General features: G+C 39.1%; 1 protein-coding gene and 2 pseudogenes across 1 annotated transcript; all 3 read left to right on the top strand.

Moving 5' to 3' along the window:
- Positions 1 to 465: 465 nt before the first annotated feature.
- On the top strand, positions 466 to 918 carry LOC143539400 (thaumatin-like protein pseudogene; annotated as a pseudogene).
- Positions 919 to 5,149: 4,231 nt separating this feature from the next.
- LOC143539398 (uncharacterized) lies at positions 5,150 to 6,578 on the top strand. Its single transcript, XM_077032733.1, has one exon. The coding sequence runs from the start codon at positions 5,166 to 5,168 to the stop codon at positions 6,486 to 6,488; it is 1,323 nt and encodes a 440-aa protein (XP_076888848.1). The 5' UTR covers positions 5,150 to 5,165; the 3' UTR covers positions 6,489 to 6,578.
- Positions 6,579 to 10,736: 4,158 nt separating this feature from the next.
- LOC143539406 (thaumatin-like protein pseudogene) lies at positions 10,737 to 11,448 on the top strand (annotated as a pseudogene).
- The last annotated feature ends 8,640 nt before the right edge of the window (positions 11,449 to 20,088 follow it).

The following is a 20,088-nucleotide window of genomic DNA, read 5'->3' as shown; positions in this document are numbered from 1 at the left end:
TGCGTTGGTTACGGCTGTTGTGAGTTTCGTTGCTACTACATACACTGAAACGCGGAAGGTTGGCGGTGACAATTCTTTTTTGCATTAGGTATTTTTCGTATCCCTTACTATGAAGTTGATCGACTTTGTCTCCTTATTGCCGATAATCTTAGGCTTTCTATGTAATTAAATTGGGTTATTTTGAGTTTTCCTACTTTGTTCTTGATTGTCAATTAGGGTTACTAATTGGGGTTTCCCATGTACTAATGTAACGTAATAAAAACATTCCAGCTTAGGTGAAGGTTTTGAAGTTGTGATCAATAAAGATCACACCTCAGGCCTGGCCGGTTTCGGTTTTGTTGTCTTTGCCGATCCTGTTGTAGCTGAGAGAATTATCTTACAAGCGCTTTATATGAGTTCAGTTTGGGTTTATTCATGATGGTGATGTTGTGGTTAAGGTGTTTTGACTTTTGTTGACTGCAGTATATGGCATTTTTGTTAGTTTGTTATGATGCTTGATATTAATTATTATGTGTCTAATTTTGTAGGAGAATGGATAATAAGCACCAGAGAATGGCTGAGTACGCTCTAAATCAATTCAACAATATTGATTTCTTTGACATTTCACTTGTCGACGGATTCAATGTGCCATTGTCTTTTAGACCCAATTCAGGTGGGTGCACCCGTGGTATATCATGTACTGCAGATATCAATGGCCAGTGCCCAAGCCAGTTACGGGCTCCTGGTGGTTGGAATAACCCTTGCACTGTCTTTAAGACTAATCAATATTGTTGCAACTCTGAACCTTGTGGGCCAACCGACTTTTCAAGGTACTTTAAGACGAGGTGTCCGGATGCTTATAGCTGTCCCAAGGATGATCAAACTAGCACATTTACTTGCCCCGGTGGAACCAACTACAATGTTGTATTCTGCCCGTGAAGCAATTTGATTACTGAATCAAATTAAAAGGGTGTTAGGATTATAAGAACCCAAATAAATATCGTATTATATATAATGAATAATTTAAGATGAAAGTCTACTTCCTTATTGTACTCTCGTCTTTTGTCAAAATAAATGGATATATATGATTATTACTGCTAATTTGTAATTCAAAGTCTAATACGTTTTCCAAATAAGCTCGAGTCTCTGGTTCGGCTCAACTTTTTTCATTAACTCTAGGGATTAATAGGATTACTCAGTGGTGGAACTAGAACTTTTCAACTGCGGGGTCGTAATAGAAATTTTTTTTACACTTGCCAATTGTTCATAATTCTGCTACTTAAAACTCTTTTTTTTGTCATTATTATAACACATATTTATGAGTCTTTATGTTTGATTAAAGCTCTTCTTTTGCCTAATTATCTTTCTAATGATCTCTATATTATTGAAAATAATATTATATAGTTATTATTTATTTAAAATATGATAAAAAAGAATTTACGAAAATTATATAAATTCTAAAGCAATTAGATGATAAACTAATAAAAATATACAACAAAATATCAAACAGTAAAATGGAAAAAAAATCTAAAATCTGTATGCTTCTTTAACAAATACAAACAGTAAAAGAAAAAAAAGAAAAGAAAAAAACTGGTGATCATTTTTAATGAGAGTTAGCATAGGTCACAACGTACTCGCAGGACTACCTGCTATCTACATTTTATTTTACTCTTATACGTAGTAAAATTTAGTTTCTTTATTTTATTAAACCAAAAAACCATTCATTATCCTGTCTTCTTCATCTTCCTTTTACTTCCTCTCATCGGAAATTCACACCGTTCTCGTCGGTCGCCAAAGATTTCTACAAAACTGCTATTTTCACCATTTTTCTTCACTTTAACAGCTCTGCAAGAAACATTTTTGAAGGTTAAGACTAAAAAAAGGTTCTTCGTTGGATATGCATGTTAACATAAACTTTGGCTACCAGAGGATCAACGGACCCCCTTAACCCTCCTGTTGTTCCGTCCCTGGGGTTACTTGAATATCATTATCTTAGCAACACATGAAATTTAGATACTAGATCATCAACCAGGCCTTAACTAAAATATCGTTCAAAAAAACTAAATATGATTAACATATTTGTCACAAATCTGTAGAATTACAAAAATATTACCCAAACAAATGTTTGAACCCTAAACAGGAAGAACGAGAACAATACGATTATGACCACAGGAACAAAAAATACAATGACATGAGATAACATACAAATCTAGACACCAACAAAATGAACCCAAGAAAACGAACAAGACAATGACTGTAGAAAGCGAGCCTAGAGAGAATCAGAGATTGTAGCCACCAGATGAACGATGAAGGCTTAATGATTACTAGGATAATGCCCTTGTTACACACGGGTAGAACATATTTAAAACGTAATATATATGTGTATATTATAAATTTAGTAAAATGCAAATGTCATATTTATATAAAAAAGGATACCTTTACATAAATTACGAGACATTAAACTGTTACTTTAATTCAAATACAAAACCATACAAATACTAACAAAAGATAAATAAAAAGTTAAAACATCTTTATAACTTATAACATGAGAACAAAAAACATATATTAATTGAAAGTTAATCGTCTAATTAAATCAACATCCAAAATGTCATGCCTCATACACAATAACTGAAATATAACAAAAATAAACATTATGTAAATTTCAACACAGATACATTAGAAAAACGATGGGGAGCGTTATGATTTTTGAACAAAGCATGTATCTTTTAAAGAAGAAACGATGAACAATTTAAACCTAGTAAATTTAATAAGTTTTTTTAATTCTAACAATAATTAGAATAATTAATATCATAATTACATTAATAAGTTACAAAAATATAAAAGTGAATATCATTGATTAAAATTTTATTGTAAATATGTGGAAATTAGATTTATGGAAGGTTGATGACATGGAAGCCTATGTGGACAACCTAGGTGAAGGACACGCGGACAAAATTGTGTTGCTTTAATATATTAGTTAGATGTCATAAACCACATGCGCACGCTTTGTGTATTTAGGCTACCGTGCTCTCTAAATTTAGAGAGCCCCGATGCTCCACTTTGGTAAGACTATGTTGTTTAGCCGGGCCCACGATGGCTTCAGATTTTGGTTTGGGCGTTCCCTCGGGAAACCATACTGTCGACTGCCACTTGATAGTCGTTGTGACGTCTCAATAGTAGAACTCTCTGGCGTAACACACGGTGGGAGGAAACCCGAATGGCTCGGAATTCGAACTGACAATCTTCTACAAGCCCTAACTCAAATCCTTCATTGTCAATATCTACCCAAAATGACATAAACAGGGATCGAACTTGGGTCTCCACTGAATAGTAGCTTAATTCACACATGAGAAGTGTGACCCTGTGTGTCATAAAGAGCATGTGACTCGTTATTGAAAAAAATGAGTTAAGTGTAACTTGTTTTTAGTATGGAGATACGGCTAGAAACCTATTGTTTATTGTGTGTCTCTCTCTAAGAAATACTCATGGTAACCATTCAAGCCAACAAAATTAGTAATATTATCCATGAAGGTATTGAGCAATATAATAGAGAAGTAAAGATTGTAAATACCGGTACCGTACTTCAAGTAGGTGATGGTATTGCTCGTGTATATATATATATATATATATATATATATATATATATATATATATCAGTTATATGCATGAATGAGCCGGCCCTAAGGTCTGGCAATGTGGCGTCCGGCCGGGGCATATTTTTTCGGGGGCACAAAAGTTTTTAAAAATTCTCGGTGTTATATATAGAATACCCGAACAATTATAATCCGACTATTTTTATAATACTCACACACTTTTAGACCCACTTTTTTAAATTATCTAAAGACTTATAGGTCATTAAAAATTGAAAGACACCCGTTACTTTTTATTAATCAACAAAGGTATATAAATAGAAAAAATGAAATGAATAAGTGGGATAGTTAACAACAATGTCGACTTCGAACATCAACAGTCACGGTAGCATCTACAGAAAGTAGGGATGGCAATGAAACCCGAACCCGATGGGAAAACCCGAAACGCGACATAAATGGGACGGGTAATACCCGACCCATTAGGGTTTGGGACAGGCTTGGGATTAGTTTTGAAATTTTTCGCGGGGTTGGGACGAGTTTGGGATTTCTAATATACCCGATTTCCCGACTCGATTACCCGATAACATAGACCCATTTATTCGATTATATACCCGATATACCCAATATAACTTATTATAGTATATGTAAATAAAATAAATTGTATGCATGCTATATGCACTACTATGTAGTCATCGAAGACCGGGGCTATACGCGGAGATGACTTGGGATGAGAAAATTCAAGGCAAGTGCGTTTCCTGGAAATTTCACAATTGAAATTTAGTGTTCAATTATTGGCCTTTTTTTGTTTTTGTTTTTTCGTTACAACCTTAATTAACAACTAATGCAGTCCGATGAATACATTTGAAATTTCAAACTATATAATATTTAAAATAAAGTAGTAATACTGTCTTATCTTAGTGTCAAATTATTCTACAAAGAGGGACAAAAATAAGAAGGATAAGAAGGATTTATAGCCAGACAAAAAAAACCCTTCAAAAAAATTAAAAATAAATAAAAAAAAATTCGTAACTCAAAATTTAATAAAAAAACAAAAAAAAAGTAAAAACACAAAAATGTTTCCACTGTCTTCCTCGTTCTTAAAAAAAATAAAAAATAAAAAAAATAAAACTCGAAAAAGACACGATGTTGAGTGAAAAAAACCATTGTGTCTGTTTGTTTATCATTGTGTTTTGTGTTTATTTTCGTCATTGATTGTGTTTTTTTTCCTTAACATTGTGTATTTTTTCTTGATATTGTGTTATATTACTCAACATTGTGTTATATTTTGCGATTTATTGTGTCTTTTTTTAGTTATAATTGTGTCATTTGTTCATTTTCGTCATTGTGTCTTTTGTCTCTTCATTGTGTCTTTTCGGAGTTTTTTTTTTTGGAACGAAAATGACGAGGGAAACATTTTTGGTTTTTAAAAATTTTTGTTTTTTAATTATGTTTTGAGTTATGATTTTTTTTAATTAATTTTTTGGAATTTCTTTTGAAGGGTTTTTTGTGTGGCCACAAATCCTTCTCACACTTTTTATTTTTGTCTCCCTTTGTATTTTAACTTTCCCTCGGTGTCTTAAGTCTATTATATAAACCATGGTTGGCCTTTTTGCATACATCCAAAAGTCCATAATGACCACCTCCACCCTCTCCATTTTCCTACTATTTGTTTTTCTTTTTTCCGCCATCAACGCAGCTGTTTTCACTATTCAAAATAATTGTCCTTACACCGTTTGGGTTGGTGCTGTGCCTGGTGGCGGCCAACGACTTAACTCGGGCCAAACCTGGTCTTTATCTGTTCCACCTGGCACAACAGGAGGAAACCGTATATGGCCCCGAACCAATTGCAGCTTTGATGGTTCTGGACGAGGCAAGTGCCAAACCGGTGATTGCAATGGTCTCTTACGATGCGAAGACTATGGTTCACCACCAAACACATTGGCCGAGTACGGTTTAAATCAGGACAACAATCTTGATTTCTTTGACATTTCTCTTGTTGATGGATTCAACGTGCCTTTGTCATTTAGACCCAATTCTAATGGGTGCACTCGTGGTATCTCATGTACAGCAGATATTAATGGCCAGTGCCCTAGCCAGTTACGGGCTCCTGGTGGGTGCAATAACGCTTGTACCGTGTTCAAAACTGATCGATACTGTTGCAACTCTGGAAGTTGTCAGCCAACTGACTTTTCAAGGTATTTCAAGACGAGGTGCCCTGATGCTTATAGTTATCCTAAGGATGATCAAACTAGCACATTTACATGCCCAGCTGGAACCAACTATGATGTTGTGTTTTGCCACTCCACCAAAGCAGCCGTCTTTACTATTCGAAACAACTGCCCATACACCGTTTGGGCTGGTGCGGTACCTGGCGGTGGTAGACAACTCAACTCGGGCCAAACCTGGTCTTTATCTGTCGCAGCTGGCACCACAGGAGGTCGTATATGGCCTCGTACCAATTGCAACTTTGATGGTTCAGGACGAGGTAGGTGTCAAACCGGTGATTGCAATGGTCTCCTCCAATGCCAAAATTTTGGTACACCACCCAACACATTGGCTGAGTACGCTCTAAATCAATTCAACAATCTTGATTTCTTTGACATTTCACTTGAGAACGGATTCAATGTGCCATTGTCTTTTAGACCCAATTCAGGTGGGTGCACCCGTGGTATATCATGTACTGCAGATATCAATGGCCAGTGCCCAAGCCAGTTACGGGCTCCTGGTGGTTGCAATAACCCTTGCACTGTCTTTAAGACTAATCAATATTGTTGCAACTCTGAACCTTGTGGGCCAACCGACCTTTCAAGGTACTTTAAGACGAGGTGTCCGGATGCTTATAGCTATCCCAAGGATGATCAAACTAGCACATTTACTTGCCCCGGTGGAACCAAGTACAATGTTGTATTCTGCCCGTGAAGCAATTTGATTACTGAATCAAATTAAAAGGGTGTTAGGATTATAAGAACCCAAATAAATATCGTATTATATATAATGAATAATTTAAGATGAAAGTCTACTTCCTTATTGTACTCTCGTCTTTTGTCAAAATAAATGGATATATATGATTATTACTGCTAATTTGTAATTCAAAGTCTAATACGTTTTCCAAATAAGCTCGAGTCTCTGGTTCGGCTCAACTTTTTTCATTAACTCTAGGGATTAATAGGATTACTCAGTGGTGGAACTAGAACTTTTCAACTGCGGGGTCGTAATAGAAATTTTTTTTACACTTGCCAATTGTTCATAATTCTGCTACTTAAAACTCTTTTTTTTGTCATTATTATAACACATATTTATGAGTCTTTATGTTTGATTAAAGCTCTTCTTTTGCCTAATTATCTTTCTAATGATCTCTATATTATTGAAAATAATATTATATAGTTATTATTTATTGAAAATATGATAAAAAAGAATTTACGAAAATTATATAAACTCTAAAGCAATTAGATGATAAACTAATAAAAATATACAACAAAATATCAAACAGTAAAATGGAAAAAAAATCTAAAATCTGTATGCTTCTTTAACAAATACAAACAGTAAAAGAAAAAAAAGAAAAGAAAAAAACTGGTGATCATTTTTAATGAGAGTTAGCATAGGTCACAACGTACTCGCAGGACTACCTGCTATCTACATTTTATTTTACTCTTATACGTAGTAAAATTTAGTTTCTTTATTTTATTAAACCAAAAAACCATTCATTATCCTGTCTTCTTCATCTTCCTTTTACTTCCTCTCATCGGAAATTCACACCGTTCTCGTCGGTCGCCAAAGATTTCTACAAAACTGCTATTTTCACCATTTTTCTTCACTTTAACAGCTCTGCAAGAAACATTTTTGAAGGTTAAGACTAAAAAAAGGTTCTTCGTTGGATATGCATGTTAACATAAACTTTGGCTACCAGAGGATCAACGGACCCCCTTAACCCTCCTGTTGTTCCGTCCCTGGGGTTACTTGAATATCATTATCTTAGCAACACATGAAATTTAGATACTAGATCATCAACCAGGCCTTAACTAAAATATCGTTCAAAAAAACTAAATATGATTAACATATTTGTCACAAATCTGTAGAATTACAAAAATATTACCCAAACAAATGTTTGAACCCTAAACAGGAAGAACGAGAACAATACGATTATGACCACAAGAACAAAAAATACAATGACATGAGATAACATACAAATCTAGACACCAACAAAATGAACCCAAGAAAACGAACAAGACAATGACTTTAGAAAGCGAGCCTAGAGAGAATCAGAGATTGTAGCCACCAGATGAACGATGAAGGCTTAATGATTACTAGGATAATGCCCTTGTTACACACGGGTAGAACATATTTAAAACGTAATATATATGTGTATATTATAAATTTAGTAAAATGCAAATGTCATATTTATATAAAAAAGGATACCTTTACATAAATTACGAGACATTAAACTGTTACTTTAATTCAAATACAAAACCATACAAATACTAACAAAAGATAAATAAAAAGTTAAAACATCTTTATAACTTATAACATGAGAACAAAAAACATATATTAATTGAAAGTTAATCGTCTAATTAAATCAACATCCAAAATGTCATGCCTCATACACAATAACTGAAATATAACAAAAATAAACATTATGTAAATTTCAACACAGATACATTAGAAAAACGATGGGGAGCGTTATGATTTTTGAACAAAGCATGTATCTTTTAAAGAAGAAACGATGAACAATTTAAACCTAGTAAATTTAATAAGTTTTTTAATTCTAACAATAATTAGAATAATTAATATCATAATTACATTAATAAGTTACAAAAATATAAAAGTGAATATCATTGATTAAAATTTTATTGTAAATATGTGGAAATTAGATTTATGGAAGGTTGATGACATGGAAGCCTATGTGGACAACCTAGGTGAAGGACATGCGGACAAAATTGTGTTGCTTTAATATATTAGTTAGATGTCATAAACCACATGCGCACGCTTTGTGTATTTAGGCTACCGTGCTCTCTAAATTTAGAGAGCCCCGATGCTCCACTTTGGTAAGACTATGTTGTTTAGCCGGGCCCACGATGGCTTCAGATTTTGGTTTGGGCGTTCCCTCGGGAAACCATACTGTCGACTGCCACTTGATAGTCGTTGTGACGTCTCAATAGTAGAACTCTCTGGCGTAACACACGGTGGGAGGAAACCCGAATGGCTCGGAATTCGAACTGACAATCTTCTACAAGCCCTAACTCAAATCCTTCATTGTCAATATCTACCCAAAATGACATAAACAGGGATCGAACTTGGGTCTCCACTGAATAGTAGCTTAATTCACACATGAGAAGTGTGACCCTGTGTGTCATAAAGAGCATGTGACTCGTTATTGAAAAAAATGAGTTAAGTGTAACTTGTTTTTAGTATGGAGATACGGCTAGAAACCTATTGTTTATTGTGTGTCTCTCTCTAAGAAATACTCATGGTAACCATTCAAGCCAACAAAATTAGTAATATTATCCATGAAGGTATTGAGCAATATAATAGAGAAGTAAAGATTGTAAATACCGGTACCGTACTTCAAGTAGGTGATGGTATTGCTCGTGTATATATATATATATATATATATATATCAGTTATATGCATGAATGAGCCGGCCCTAAGGTCTGGCAATGTGGCGTCCGGCCGGGGCATATTTTTTCGGGGGCACAAAAGTTTTTAAAAATTCTCGGTGTTATATATAGAATACCCGAACAATTATAATCCGACTATTTTTATAATACTCACACACTTTTAGACCCACTTTTTTAAATTATCTAAAGACTTATAGGTCATTAAAAATTGAAAGACACCCGTTACTTTTTATTAATCAACAAAAGTATATAAATAGAAAAAATGAAATGAATAAGTGGGATAGTTAACAACAATGTCGACTTCGAACATCAACAGTCACGGTAGCATCTATAGCAAGTAGGGATGGCAATGAAACCCGAACCCGATGGGAAAACCCGAAACGCGACATAAATGGGACGGGTAATACCCGACCCATTAGGGTTTGGGACAGGCTTGGGATTAGTTTTGAAATTTTTCGCGGGGTTGGGACGAGTTTGGGATTTCTAATATACCCGATTTCCCGACTCGATTACCCGATAACATAGACCCATTTATTCGATTATATACCCGATATACCCAATATAACTTATTATAGTATATGTAAATAAAATAAATTGTATGCATGCTATATGCACTACTATGTAGTCATCGAAGACCGGGGCTATACGCGGAGATGACTTGGGATGAGAAAATTCAAGGCAAGTGCGTTTCCTGGAAATTTCACAATTGAAATTTAGTGTTCAATTATTGGCCTTTTTTTGTTTTTGTTTTTTCGTTACGACCTTAATTAACAACTAATGCAGTCCGATGAATACATTTGAAATTTCAAACTATATAATATTTAAAATAAAGTAGTAATACTGTCTTATCTTAGTGTCAAATTATTCTACAAAGAGGGACAAAAATAAGAAGGATAAGAAGGATTTATAGCCAGACAAAAAAAACCCTTCAAAAAAATTAAAAATAAATAAAAAAAATTCGTAACTCAAAATTTAATGAAAAAACAAAAAAAAAGTAAAAACACAAAAATGTTTCCACTGTCTTCCTCGTTCTTAAAAAAAATAAAAAATAAAAAAAATAAAACTCGAAAAAGACACGATGTTGAGTGAAAAAAACCATTGTGTCTGTTTGTTTATCATTGTGTTTTGTGTTTATTTTCGTCATTGATTGTGTTTTTTTCCTTAACATTGTGTATTTTTTCTTGATATTGTGTTATATTACTCAACATTGTGTTATATTTTGCGATTTATTGTGTCTTTTTTTAGTTATAATTGTGTCATTTGTTCATTTTCGTATTGTGTCTTTTGTCTCTTCATTGTGTCTTTTCGGAGTTTTTTTTTTTGGAACGAAAATGACGAGGGAAACATTTTTGGTTTTTAAAAATTTTTGTTTTTTAATTATGTTTTGAGTTATGATTTTTTTAATTAATTTTTTGGAATTTCTTTTGAAGGGTTTTTTGTGTGGCCACAAATCCTTCTCATACTTTTTATTTTTGTCTCCTTTTGTATTTTAACTTTCCCTTGGTGTCTTAAGTCTATTATAAAATCTAGGGTTGGCCTTTTAGCATACATCCAAAAGTCCATAATGACCACCTCCACCCTCTCCATTTTCCTACTATTTGTTTTTCTTTTTTCCGCCATCAACGCAGCTGTTTTCACTATTCAAAATAATTGTCCTTACACCGTTTGGGTTGGTGCTGTGCCTGGTGGCGGCCAACGACTTAACTCGGGCCAAACCTGGTCTTTATCTGTTCCACCCGGCACAACAGGAGGAAACCGTATATGGCCCCGAACCAATTGCAGCTTTGATGGTTCTGGACGAGGCAAGTGCCAAACCGGTGATTGCAATGGTCTCTTACGATGCGAAGACTATGGTTCACCACCAAACACATTGGCCGAGTACGGTTTAAATCAGGACAACAATCTTGATTTTTTTGACATTTCTCTTGTTGATGGATTCAATGTGCCAATGGAATTTAAGCCCAATTCTGGTGGATGCACCCGTGGTATCTCATGTACAGCAGATATCGGTGGCCAGTGCCCTAGAGAGTTACAGGCTCCTGGTGGGTGCAATAACCCTTGCGCCGTGTTCAAAACTGATGTATTTTGTTGCAACTCTGGAAGTTGTCTGCCAACTTACTTGTCAACGTTTTTCAAGACAAGTTGCCCTGATGCTTACAGTTATCCTCAGGATGATCGAAAAAGCTTATTTACATGTCCCGGTGGAACCAATTACAACGTTGCATTCTGCCCTTAAAGACATTTTGATTATAGGGTTGTTTTGAAAAGAGGGTAATCAAAAAGCTTTAAAAACCAGTAGAAGAAATAGAGAACCGGTCAACCAACGGATCGAGAAGACATGACTGCCCAAAGAATTAAAGAAAAGAAGAAAATGCAGGGTTGCTTACTTCAAGTTTAAGAACAGATGGGCCTGAGCCCATGAAGAAACACCAACCAGACCCCAGACAGATTACTGATAACCTGGGGGTTAGAGAGATGTTTCCCTCGAGGGGTTAGACCCTGAGAAGATGGTTCTTCTGATAACCTGCAAAACAGACACCGTGAGCTTGTCACTGAGAAGGGGGGGGGGGGTTCCTCCTTGTGACCACCCTCCGGCGTGAGAATCAGACTAGATTGCTCTTTAAATATAAAAGTATATTAAGAGATTGCTAGAGCAGATATCAGGTATAATATGATGATAATAGATAAGATATGTTAAGATTAGATGATCATACCATTTGTGGTATTTATAGCCGAAGGTAGGTTTCCAAGGATGTGTGGCCGGCTGCAACAGTATTCCTGTTCCACCAACAGTGACCTACGCACGTGCCCTGCTGGTAGTTGGTGGGTAGGCAGCGGCTGATAGTGACCAGGCCTGCTGTGTACTATTCCTTTTCCACCAACTGCCGGCTACGCACGTGGTATGGCAGTAGTTGGTGAGTAGGCAGCGGCTAATAGTGACAAACAGTACAGGAGCATGCTGCTCGCCAGACTGTTAATAAGCTGTCGTATCTTTAGTCAGATCTTTTTCCCATACCTCGTCAGGTACAATACAGAAGATCTTCCCGTATCGTACGGACTGGCTTACTTGGTGTGACATCTGACCCGATCCAACCCGACCCAGGTACCCGTTTCTCCGATCCGATCTCTTTCTTTTATGATTTAATATTTATTTATACTTATACTTTATTTTTAATAATAATAATATATTTTCCTTCCCGCCTCTTCCTCTCTTTTCCTTTCCTCCGTTCCGTCCCTCTTCTTCTCTCTTTCCGCCTTCTTTTCCCCCTTGTTGCCGTCCCGCCTCTTTCTCTCTCGTCGTCATTCCGCCCTTACGCCTTGAACCTTTTTCTCTTAACTCTTTGCTTGTCCTTTGTTTCTTCCCGCCTAAGGTTGTCTACGCAGCTCCACGCGCCAGACTCCTTGCAAGGAAGCCTGCGCGAAGACCAGTTGTTCCTGCGATACGCGAGGCGAACTGTTCCCGCAGCGCGCTAAGAATTGTAGTTCTTCTCGCAGCGCGCTAAGAACGGTAGTTCTTCCCGCGACGCGCTAAGAATTGTAGCTCTCGCAGCGCGCTAAGAACGGTAGTTCTTCCCGCGGCGCGCTAAGAATGGTAATTCTTCCCGCGGCGCGCTAAGGTTTGTTCTGTCAGCCTTCGCCCTCGCGCGTGCGCTCGAGCCTTCTCGCGCTAAACCCCTTTGAGTTTCCTTCTGTTTAATCTAGCCGTTTGCTTTTATGTTGTCTTATCTTCTGTGCTGTTGACCTAACCGCCTTATGTCTGAAAAGTTACTTTCGGCGCAGCATGCGCACCAACCCCATTGGTTGACAGAAAAAGTGACTGACATTATCTTTGGAGATCTGCTTTTCCATGCTTGACCAGTACCTTTATCTGACCCGCTCATGCTTTTACTGTTACCTGTCAGCTTTTCCTTGTCCCCTGCAGCTGCCATATCTTTTGATATCTTTTGCTTTTGGAATCTTTTGCTTTTTAAGATCTTTTCCCCTTTTCTAGGGATTGTGTTCCCTAGGGTTTCTCTATAAATAATAATCTTATTTTCTTTCTAAACACATCACACACAAACACTTAATTTAACCTCCTCCTGGCTCTCTCTGCCGCCTCCCTCTCTGCCTCCGTCTTCCTCCCTGTTCTGCCCTGTTTTCCGGTAATCTATTATATATAATAATTTGTTTAAGTTACTTATTAATTACGCTAACTTATAATCAAGACTTAAATCAAATCGTTAAAACAATAATCTTTAATTATAGGTTAACTTGTGCTTGTTTAAAGTTGGTTCTTGCTTTATCTTACACCGCATCGTTTATCAAGTGAGTAATCTCGTACCTAATCCCTTTTTATTTTTAATGTTTTGGGATGTTCATGTGTTCATACAAACTTAGAGTCTTAAACTATTTATGAACTTTAGTCGCGCAGTATCCCATGTGTTGAGGACGTAGACTTGGCTGTTTATTTGTATGTGTGGATCATTAACCGTCTTGTCGGTCTATTCCGCAGTTTTCATGGTACCATTAGATGAACACGGGAGAACAATCGTTTATGATTTCTCTTTTGTTTACACTTGCACAGTTTTCTTGTTTTATGCTCAATTGGGAGCACAGATTGACTATGAGCTATGAATCTTAGACTTGATCCCGATCTGATTACACCCTTGTTGAAAACCAGACATACACATGTTGCGCGCAGATTTATTGTTATCTATGTATTGTATTTAAACTTGATTTCTCACCAACACGCAAGTGTTTGACGTTTTATTTTAACACATGTTCAGGTTTGCTGTAGCTACTTTTGGAGCTTGTGGACACGTAGGACGTTTTTACTTTTGGACCTAGATTAAAATGTAACAAGACAAGTTATTATTGTTCGAATATTTTGTCTTATAATATATTGATTTATGTTGATTTATGTTATCGTGTGTTTACGTTGCGCGTGCGTGAATGAATATATTTATTAAATATTGACACCCAATAGTGTCACGAGTAATGAAACAATATGTGGCGCCCCGATGTATAATCCGCCTTTGGTCGGGGTGTTACAGATTGGTATCAGAGCTCGTTGACTTTAGGATAGGTGGTTAGACGTAACGGCCTAGAATACCTAAGAGTCCCTTCTTGCGCATGAGAGAAATCTCATGTTTGCGCGCTTATTGTTAATTACTCGTTATTTATAAATATGCTTGCGCAGACGCAGTATATGATTTTATGATTTATTTCGCGATATTTCGATTTTTGCTGAATTTCGATTTTTATTGATTTTTCTTGCATATTCGTTTGTTGGGATTTGAAAATCCGAAAAGTCATGGTGATACATGAATAGTTGATTTCCAATTTCCATTTACGATTATGTTCTGAGGTTGGAGACTTGAAAAGTCATGGTGATACATGAATTGTCAACCTCCAATACTCATTTTCTTGTATATTTTATATTGAAGATTGAAAAGTCATGGTAATACATGAATCGTCAATCTCCAATACTCGTTTACTCGTCATTTTAAATTGAGAATTCGGAAAGTCATGGTGATACATGAATTGTCGATTCTCGATTCGAATTTGTTACCTTTATTAAGTCTGCATTTAGGGTCATTTATTTTACTTTTAACTTTTGACAGTAACTGACTTCGTGAAACCAAGCTTTTCGAGGTTATACTTTGCGTTAAAACCAAGATATTAACTAAAAATTAAAACTTTTATAGAATGCCTCCGCTATCTCGCCGTCATCAGAGGAGAGAAGCCTCGCGCAGACGATCGCAGCAACGTTCCCAGGAAATGGCCGCCGCAATAGCCCAAGCCTTAAACCAAAACAATGCTAATACCTCCAGTTATAACATTAAGTCCTTCAATGCGGGTAACCCTCCAAAGTTCACAGGTCTTGAAGGAGCCACCGTGATGCTCCAATGGCTCGAGAAGGTTGAAAACACTTTCCTCCACACCCAATGCCCCTCAGACAGACGAACCCTATATGCTTCCAGTGTCCTGGAATCTAGAGCGCTTACATGGTGGAATGGAGTAGCTCATGCGCGTGGCGTAGAAGCTGCTTCTAGCATGACATGGGAGGAATTCAAGGAAATTCTGACACGAGAATTCTGCCCTCCCAACGAAGTTAAGCGCCTGGAGGAGGAATTTTGGAATCTTAAGCAATACAGCGGTGAAGCGCGCGAGTACGCGACGCGCTTCCATGAACTAAGCCTGCTTGTCCCTCACCTTGTTACCCCTTCCCGCCGAGCCATCGAGAAATTCCTTGGGGGTCTCCCCATGGAAATTCAAGATTCTGTATGGGCTAGAAACCCAGCAACCCTCTCTGACGCCATTGAGTTGGCCGCTGTGCTCAGCGACAACCATGTCAGAGCAGGAACCCTGTTCCTGCGGGGAACTGAGAAGACCAAACCCAAGACTGCCCCTGAACCAACAGAAACCAAACCAGAACCCTCAAACCGTAACAACCTCAAGCGCAGGCGCAAAGCCTATGCGCTTACCAACCCGCCCATTGTCCAGCAACCCGCCTACCAACCTCCAGTTTACGCGCCTAACCCACTGTCAACTTACCCAACACCTCCTGTAGTCCATAACTATACCTTAACCAATCCGGCACTCCCTGCCCCGCCAACTAAGAAACCTTACACAGGAAACCAACCCTTTTGCCCAACCTGTAGATTTCACCACCCAACCCAAACCCCGTGTCGACTTTGTCACCGATGTGGCCGCGCTGGTCACATGGCGGAAAACTGTAGAGTTCTTCCCGCCAATCCAATTGTACCAACACCACCAGTCTACCCGCAGAACCCACAACCAACCTACCAAAACCCACGACCCAGATCGTGCTTCAACTGCGGTGATCCTAGTCATTTCCGGAACGCATGCCCGAGGTTACAAGTTCAGATTACGCAAGCGAATCCGGTGAACCAGATTTCGAACCAAGTGACGCGCGGACGAGCTTTTAACATAACCGCGCACCAAGCGCAAGCGAATAATGACGTAGTTAATGGTACATTTTTGCTTAACGGATTTTATGCTTCTGTACTTTTTGATACTGGCGCCGATCGGAGTTTTATTTCTCGCGCGTTTGAGCAAAAGCTTGCGCGACCGCGCAGCGATTTAAAAGAAAATTTTTCAGTTGAATTGGCTAATGGCGAAACTGTTTTAATTAACTCAGTGATTAAAGATTGCACGCTTAACCTTAACGAAAACGATTTTCTGATCGACCTCATCCCCATGCCTCTTGGAAGCTTTAATGTTATTATTGGTATGGACTGGCTCTCGAATAATCGCGCCGAAGTTATTTGCGCCAGGAAGTTGATTCGCATTCCTCGAGAAAACGGTGATCTTCACATCTATGGCGAAAAACCCTCCAGTGGTCTTAAGCTTATGTCTTGCGCCGAAGCCCAAAGACTCATGCGGAAAAGGTGTATTGCATTCTTAGCCCATGTGGTTAAACCCGATGAAGGAAAGAAGAAGCTTCGCGATATCCCTGTTGTGCGTGATTTCCCTGAAGTTTTTCCTGATGATCTTCCTGGTATCCCTCCCGCTCGTGAAGTCGAGTTCCGTATTGATCTTGTCCCTGGTGCTTCCCCCGTAGCCAAATCTCCTTACCGTCTTGCGCCCGCTGAGATGCAAGAATTGGCAAGTCAACTTCAAGAGTTGACCGCTAAAGGATTCATTCGCCCTAGCTCTTCGCCCTGGGGTGCTCCGGTGTTGTTCGTTAAAAAGAAAGATGGTACGTTTCGCATGTGTATCGATTACCGCGAGTTGAATAAACTCACCATTAAGAACCGGTATCCCTTACCGCGTATTGACGACCTCTTTGATCAACTCCAAGGTGCCTCTTGTTTCTCCAAGATTGATCTCCGCTCTGGCTATCACCAGTTGCGCATCCACGATGAAGATGTACCGAAGACTGCTTTTCGAACTCGTTATGGCCATTTTGAATTCTTGGTCATGTCCTTCGGTTTAACCAACGCACCCGCCGTTTTCATGGATCTAATGAATTGGGTGTGTAGGCCTTTCTTGGATAAATTCGTGATTGTGTTTATCGATGACGTTCTGATTTATTCTAAGACCAAGGCCGAGCATGAGCAACATCTTCGGTTGGTGTTGCAAAAGCTTAGAGCCGAGCAGCTCTTTGCCAAGCTCTCCAAGTGCGAATTTTGGTCGGATGAAGTACAGTTTCTTGGCCATGTTGTTAACAAGATGGGTATTCATGTCGACCCATCCAAAATTGAAGCAATCAAGAACTGGATTACGCCATCCACTCCTACCGAAATCCGTTCCTTTCTGGGCTTAGCTGGTTATTACCGGCGCTTCATTTCGAACTTTTCAAAGATCGCTTTGCCTTTAACAGCTCTAACGCACAAAGGTAAACCGTATATTTGGGGCTCGAAGCAAGAAGAAGCCTTTCTGACGCTCAAGCGTTTATTGTGTGAAGCTCCTGTTCTAGCGTTACCTGAGGGTAATGATGATTTTGTCGTGTATTGCGATGCATCCAACCAAGGTCTCGGTTGTGTTCTTATGCAACGAGGCAAGGTTATCGCTTACGCATCAAGGCAACTCAAGGTTCATGAAAAGAATTATACAACTCACGACCTCGAACTAGGCGCAGTTGTTTTTGCCTTGAAGATCTGGAGACACTACCTTTATGGTACTAAGTGTATCCTCTACACTGACCATAAAAGCCTTCAGCATATCTTTGATCAAAAGGAACTCAACATGAGGCAACGCCGATGGAACGAACTCATCAGCGATTACGATTGTGAGATCCGGTATCATCCTGGTAAGGCTAATGTGGTAGCTGATGCGCTCAGCCGTAAACCCAGCCAGCTTAACTGTATCTTGCCGCGCGCGCAGCTTCACTTTGCGCCGATTCAGAGCAATCTTGAATCACGCATTCGCGACGCGCAGCGCGCATCCATCAGTAATGGTAACCTTCGCGCCGAGTTAGCGTGTGGCGCGGAAGCGCACTTTGTCCCTAATCTGAGTGGAATTCTCTGCTATCTCAATCGCATCTGGATTCCCTTTGATGAGAATCTTCGCGCTGATATCCTGAGTGAAGCGCACAAATCTCGATATTCCGTTCATCCTGGCGCCGATAAAATGTACAAGGATTTGCGCATTACTTATTGGTGGCCCGGTATGAAGAAGGATATTGCTGTGTTCGTAGCTAGATGCCTGACTTGTTCTAAGGTAAAAGCTGAACACCAACGCCCATCTGGTTTGCTCGAACAACCAGAAATTCCTACGTGGAAATGGGAAGGTATAGCAATGGACTTTATTACCAAGTTACCTTTGACAGCAAGCAAACATGATAGCATTTGGGTAATAGTGGATCGTTTGACTAAGTCTGCTCACTTTCTGCCCATTCGTGAAAACTACCGTGTTGAGCAACTCGCGCAGCTTTATGTCAAAGAGATTGTCTGCCGCCATGGTACTCCTTTGAGCATCATATCCGATCGCGATGGCCGTTTTATATCCCGCTTTTGGAAATCTCTCCAATCTGCGCTAGGAACTCGCTTGGACATGAGTACTGCATATCATCCTCAGACTGACGGACAGTCTGAGCGAACTATTCAAACTCTTGAGGATATGCTCCGATCTTGTGTTCTTGATTTTGGAGGTAATTGGGATTCGCACCTGCCTTTGATCGAGTTCTCTTATAATAACAGCTATCATTCCAGTATTGGTATGGCCCCATTTGAAGCACTTTACGGTCGTAAGTGCCGCTCCCCGATTTGTTGGAGCGAAGTGGGTGAAGCTCAAATCACAGGACCCGAACTTGTTCAAGAGACAACCGATAAAATCGCCAAGATCCGTGATCATCTGCTGACTGCCAGAAGCCGACAGAAGAGTTACGCAGATCGTAGGCGAAAGCCTCTCGAATTTCAAGTTGGTGATCTTGTTCTCCTCAAAGTGTCGCCTTGGAAAGGTGTTGTCCGCTTTGGGAAGAAAGGTAAGCATGCTCCTCGATATGTTGGACCATTTAAGATTCTCGCGCGTGTAGGAAAAGTTGCCTACAGACTTGACCTGCCGCCCGCGCTCAGTAATGTGCATCCAACGTTCCATGTATCCAATCTCAAGAAGTGTTTAGCTGACGAGAACCTTCACATTCCACTTGATGAAGTTCAAGTTGACGAATCTATGCATTTCGTTGAGAAGCCTGTTGAGATTATGGATCGCGAGGTAAAGCAAACCAAGCGCAGTCGTATCCCTATCGTGAAAGTTCGCTGGGAGTCCAAGCGCGGAGCCGAGTTTACATGGGAAAGGGAAGATCAAATGAAGATCAAGTACCCGCACCTGTTCTCTGCGCAACCTACTTCGAGATAAATTTCGGGACGAAATTTCTTAAAGTAGGGGAGACTGTGACATCTGACCCGATCCGACCCGACCCAGGTACCCGTTTCTCCGATCCGATCTCTTTCTTTTATGATTTAATATTTATTTATACTTATACTTTATTTTTAATAATAATAATATATTTTCCTTCCCGCCTCTTCCTCTCTTTTCCTTTCCTCCGTTCCGTCCCTCTTCTTCTCTCTTTCCGCCTTCTTTTCCCCCTTGTTGCCGTCCCGCCTCTTTCTCTCTCGTCGTCATTCCGCCCTTACGCCTTGAACCTTTTTCTCTTAACTCTTTGCTTGTCCTTTGTTTCTTCCCGCCTAAGGTTGTCTGCGCAGCTCCACGCGCCAGACTCCTTGCAAGGAAGCCTGCGCGAAGACCAGTTGTTCCTGCGATACGCGAGGCGAACTGTTCCCGCAGCGCGCTAAGAATTGTAGTTCTTCTCGCAGCGCTCTAAGAACGGTAGTTCTTCCCGCGACGCGCTAAGAATTGTAGCTCTCGCAGCGCGCTAAGAACGGTAGTTCTTCCCGCGGCGCGCTAAGAATGGTAATTCTTCCCGCGGCGCGCTAAGGTTTGTTCTGTCAGCCTTC

Source organism: Bidens hawaiensis, unplaced genomic scaffold (assembly GCF_021521415.1).
Source record: "Bidens hawaiensis isolate Kalapana, Puna unplaced genomic scaffold, B.hawaiensis_p1.1 tig00011868_1, whole genome shotgun sequence".
In the NCBI taxonomy this organism is placed as follows: Eukaryota; Viridiplantae; Streptophyta; class Magnoliopsida; order Asterales; family Asteraceae; genus Bidens; species Bidens hawaiensis.
Note: the sequence above shows the minus strand (reverse complement) of the source record. Positions and strands in the feature narration are given on the sequence as shown.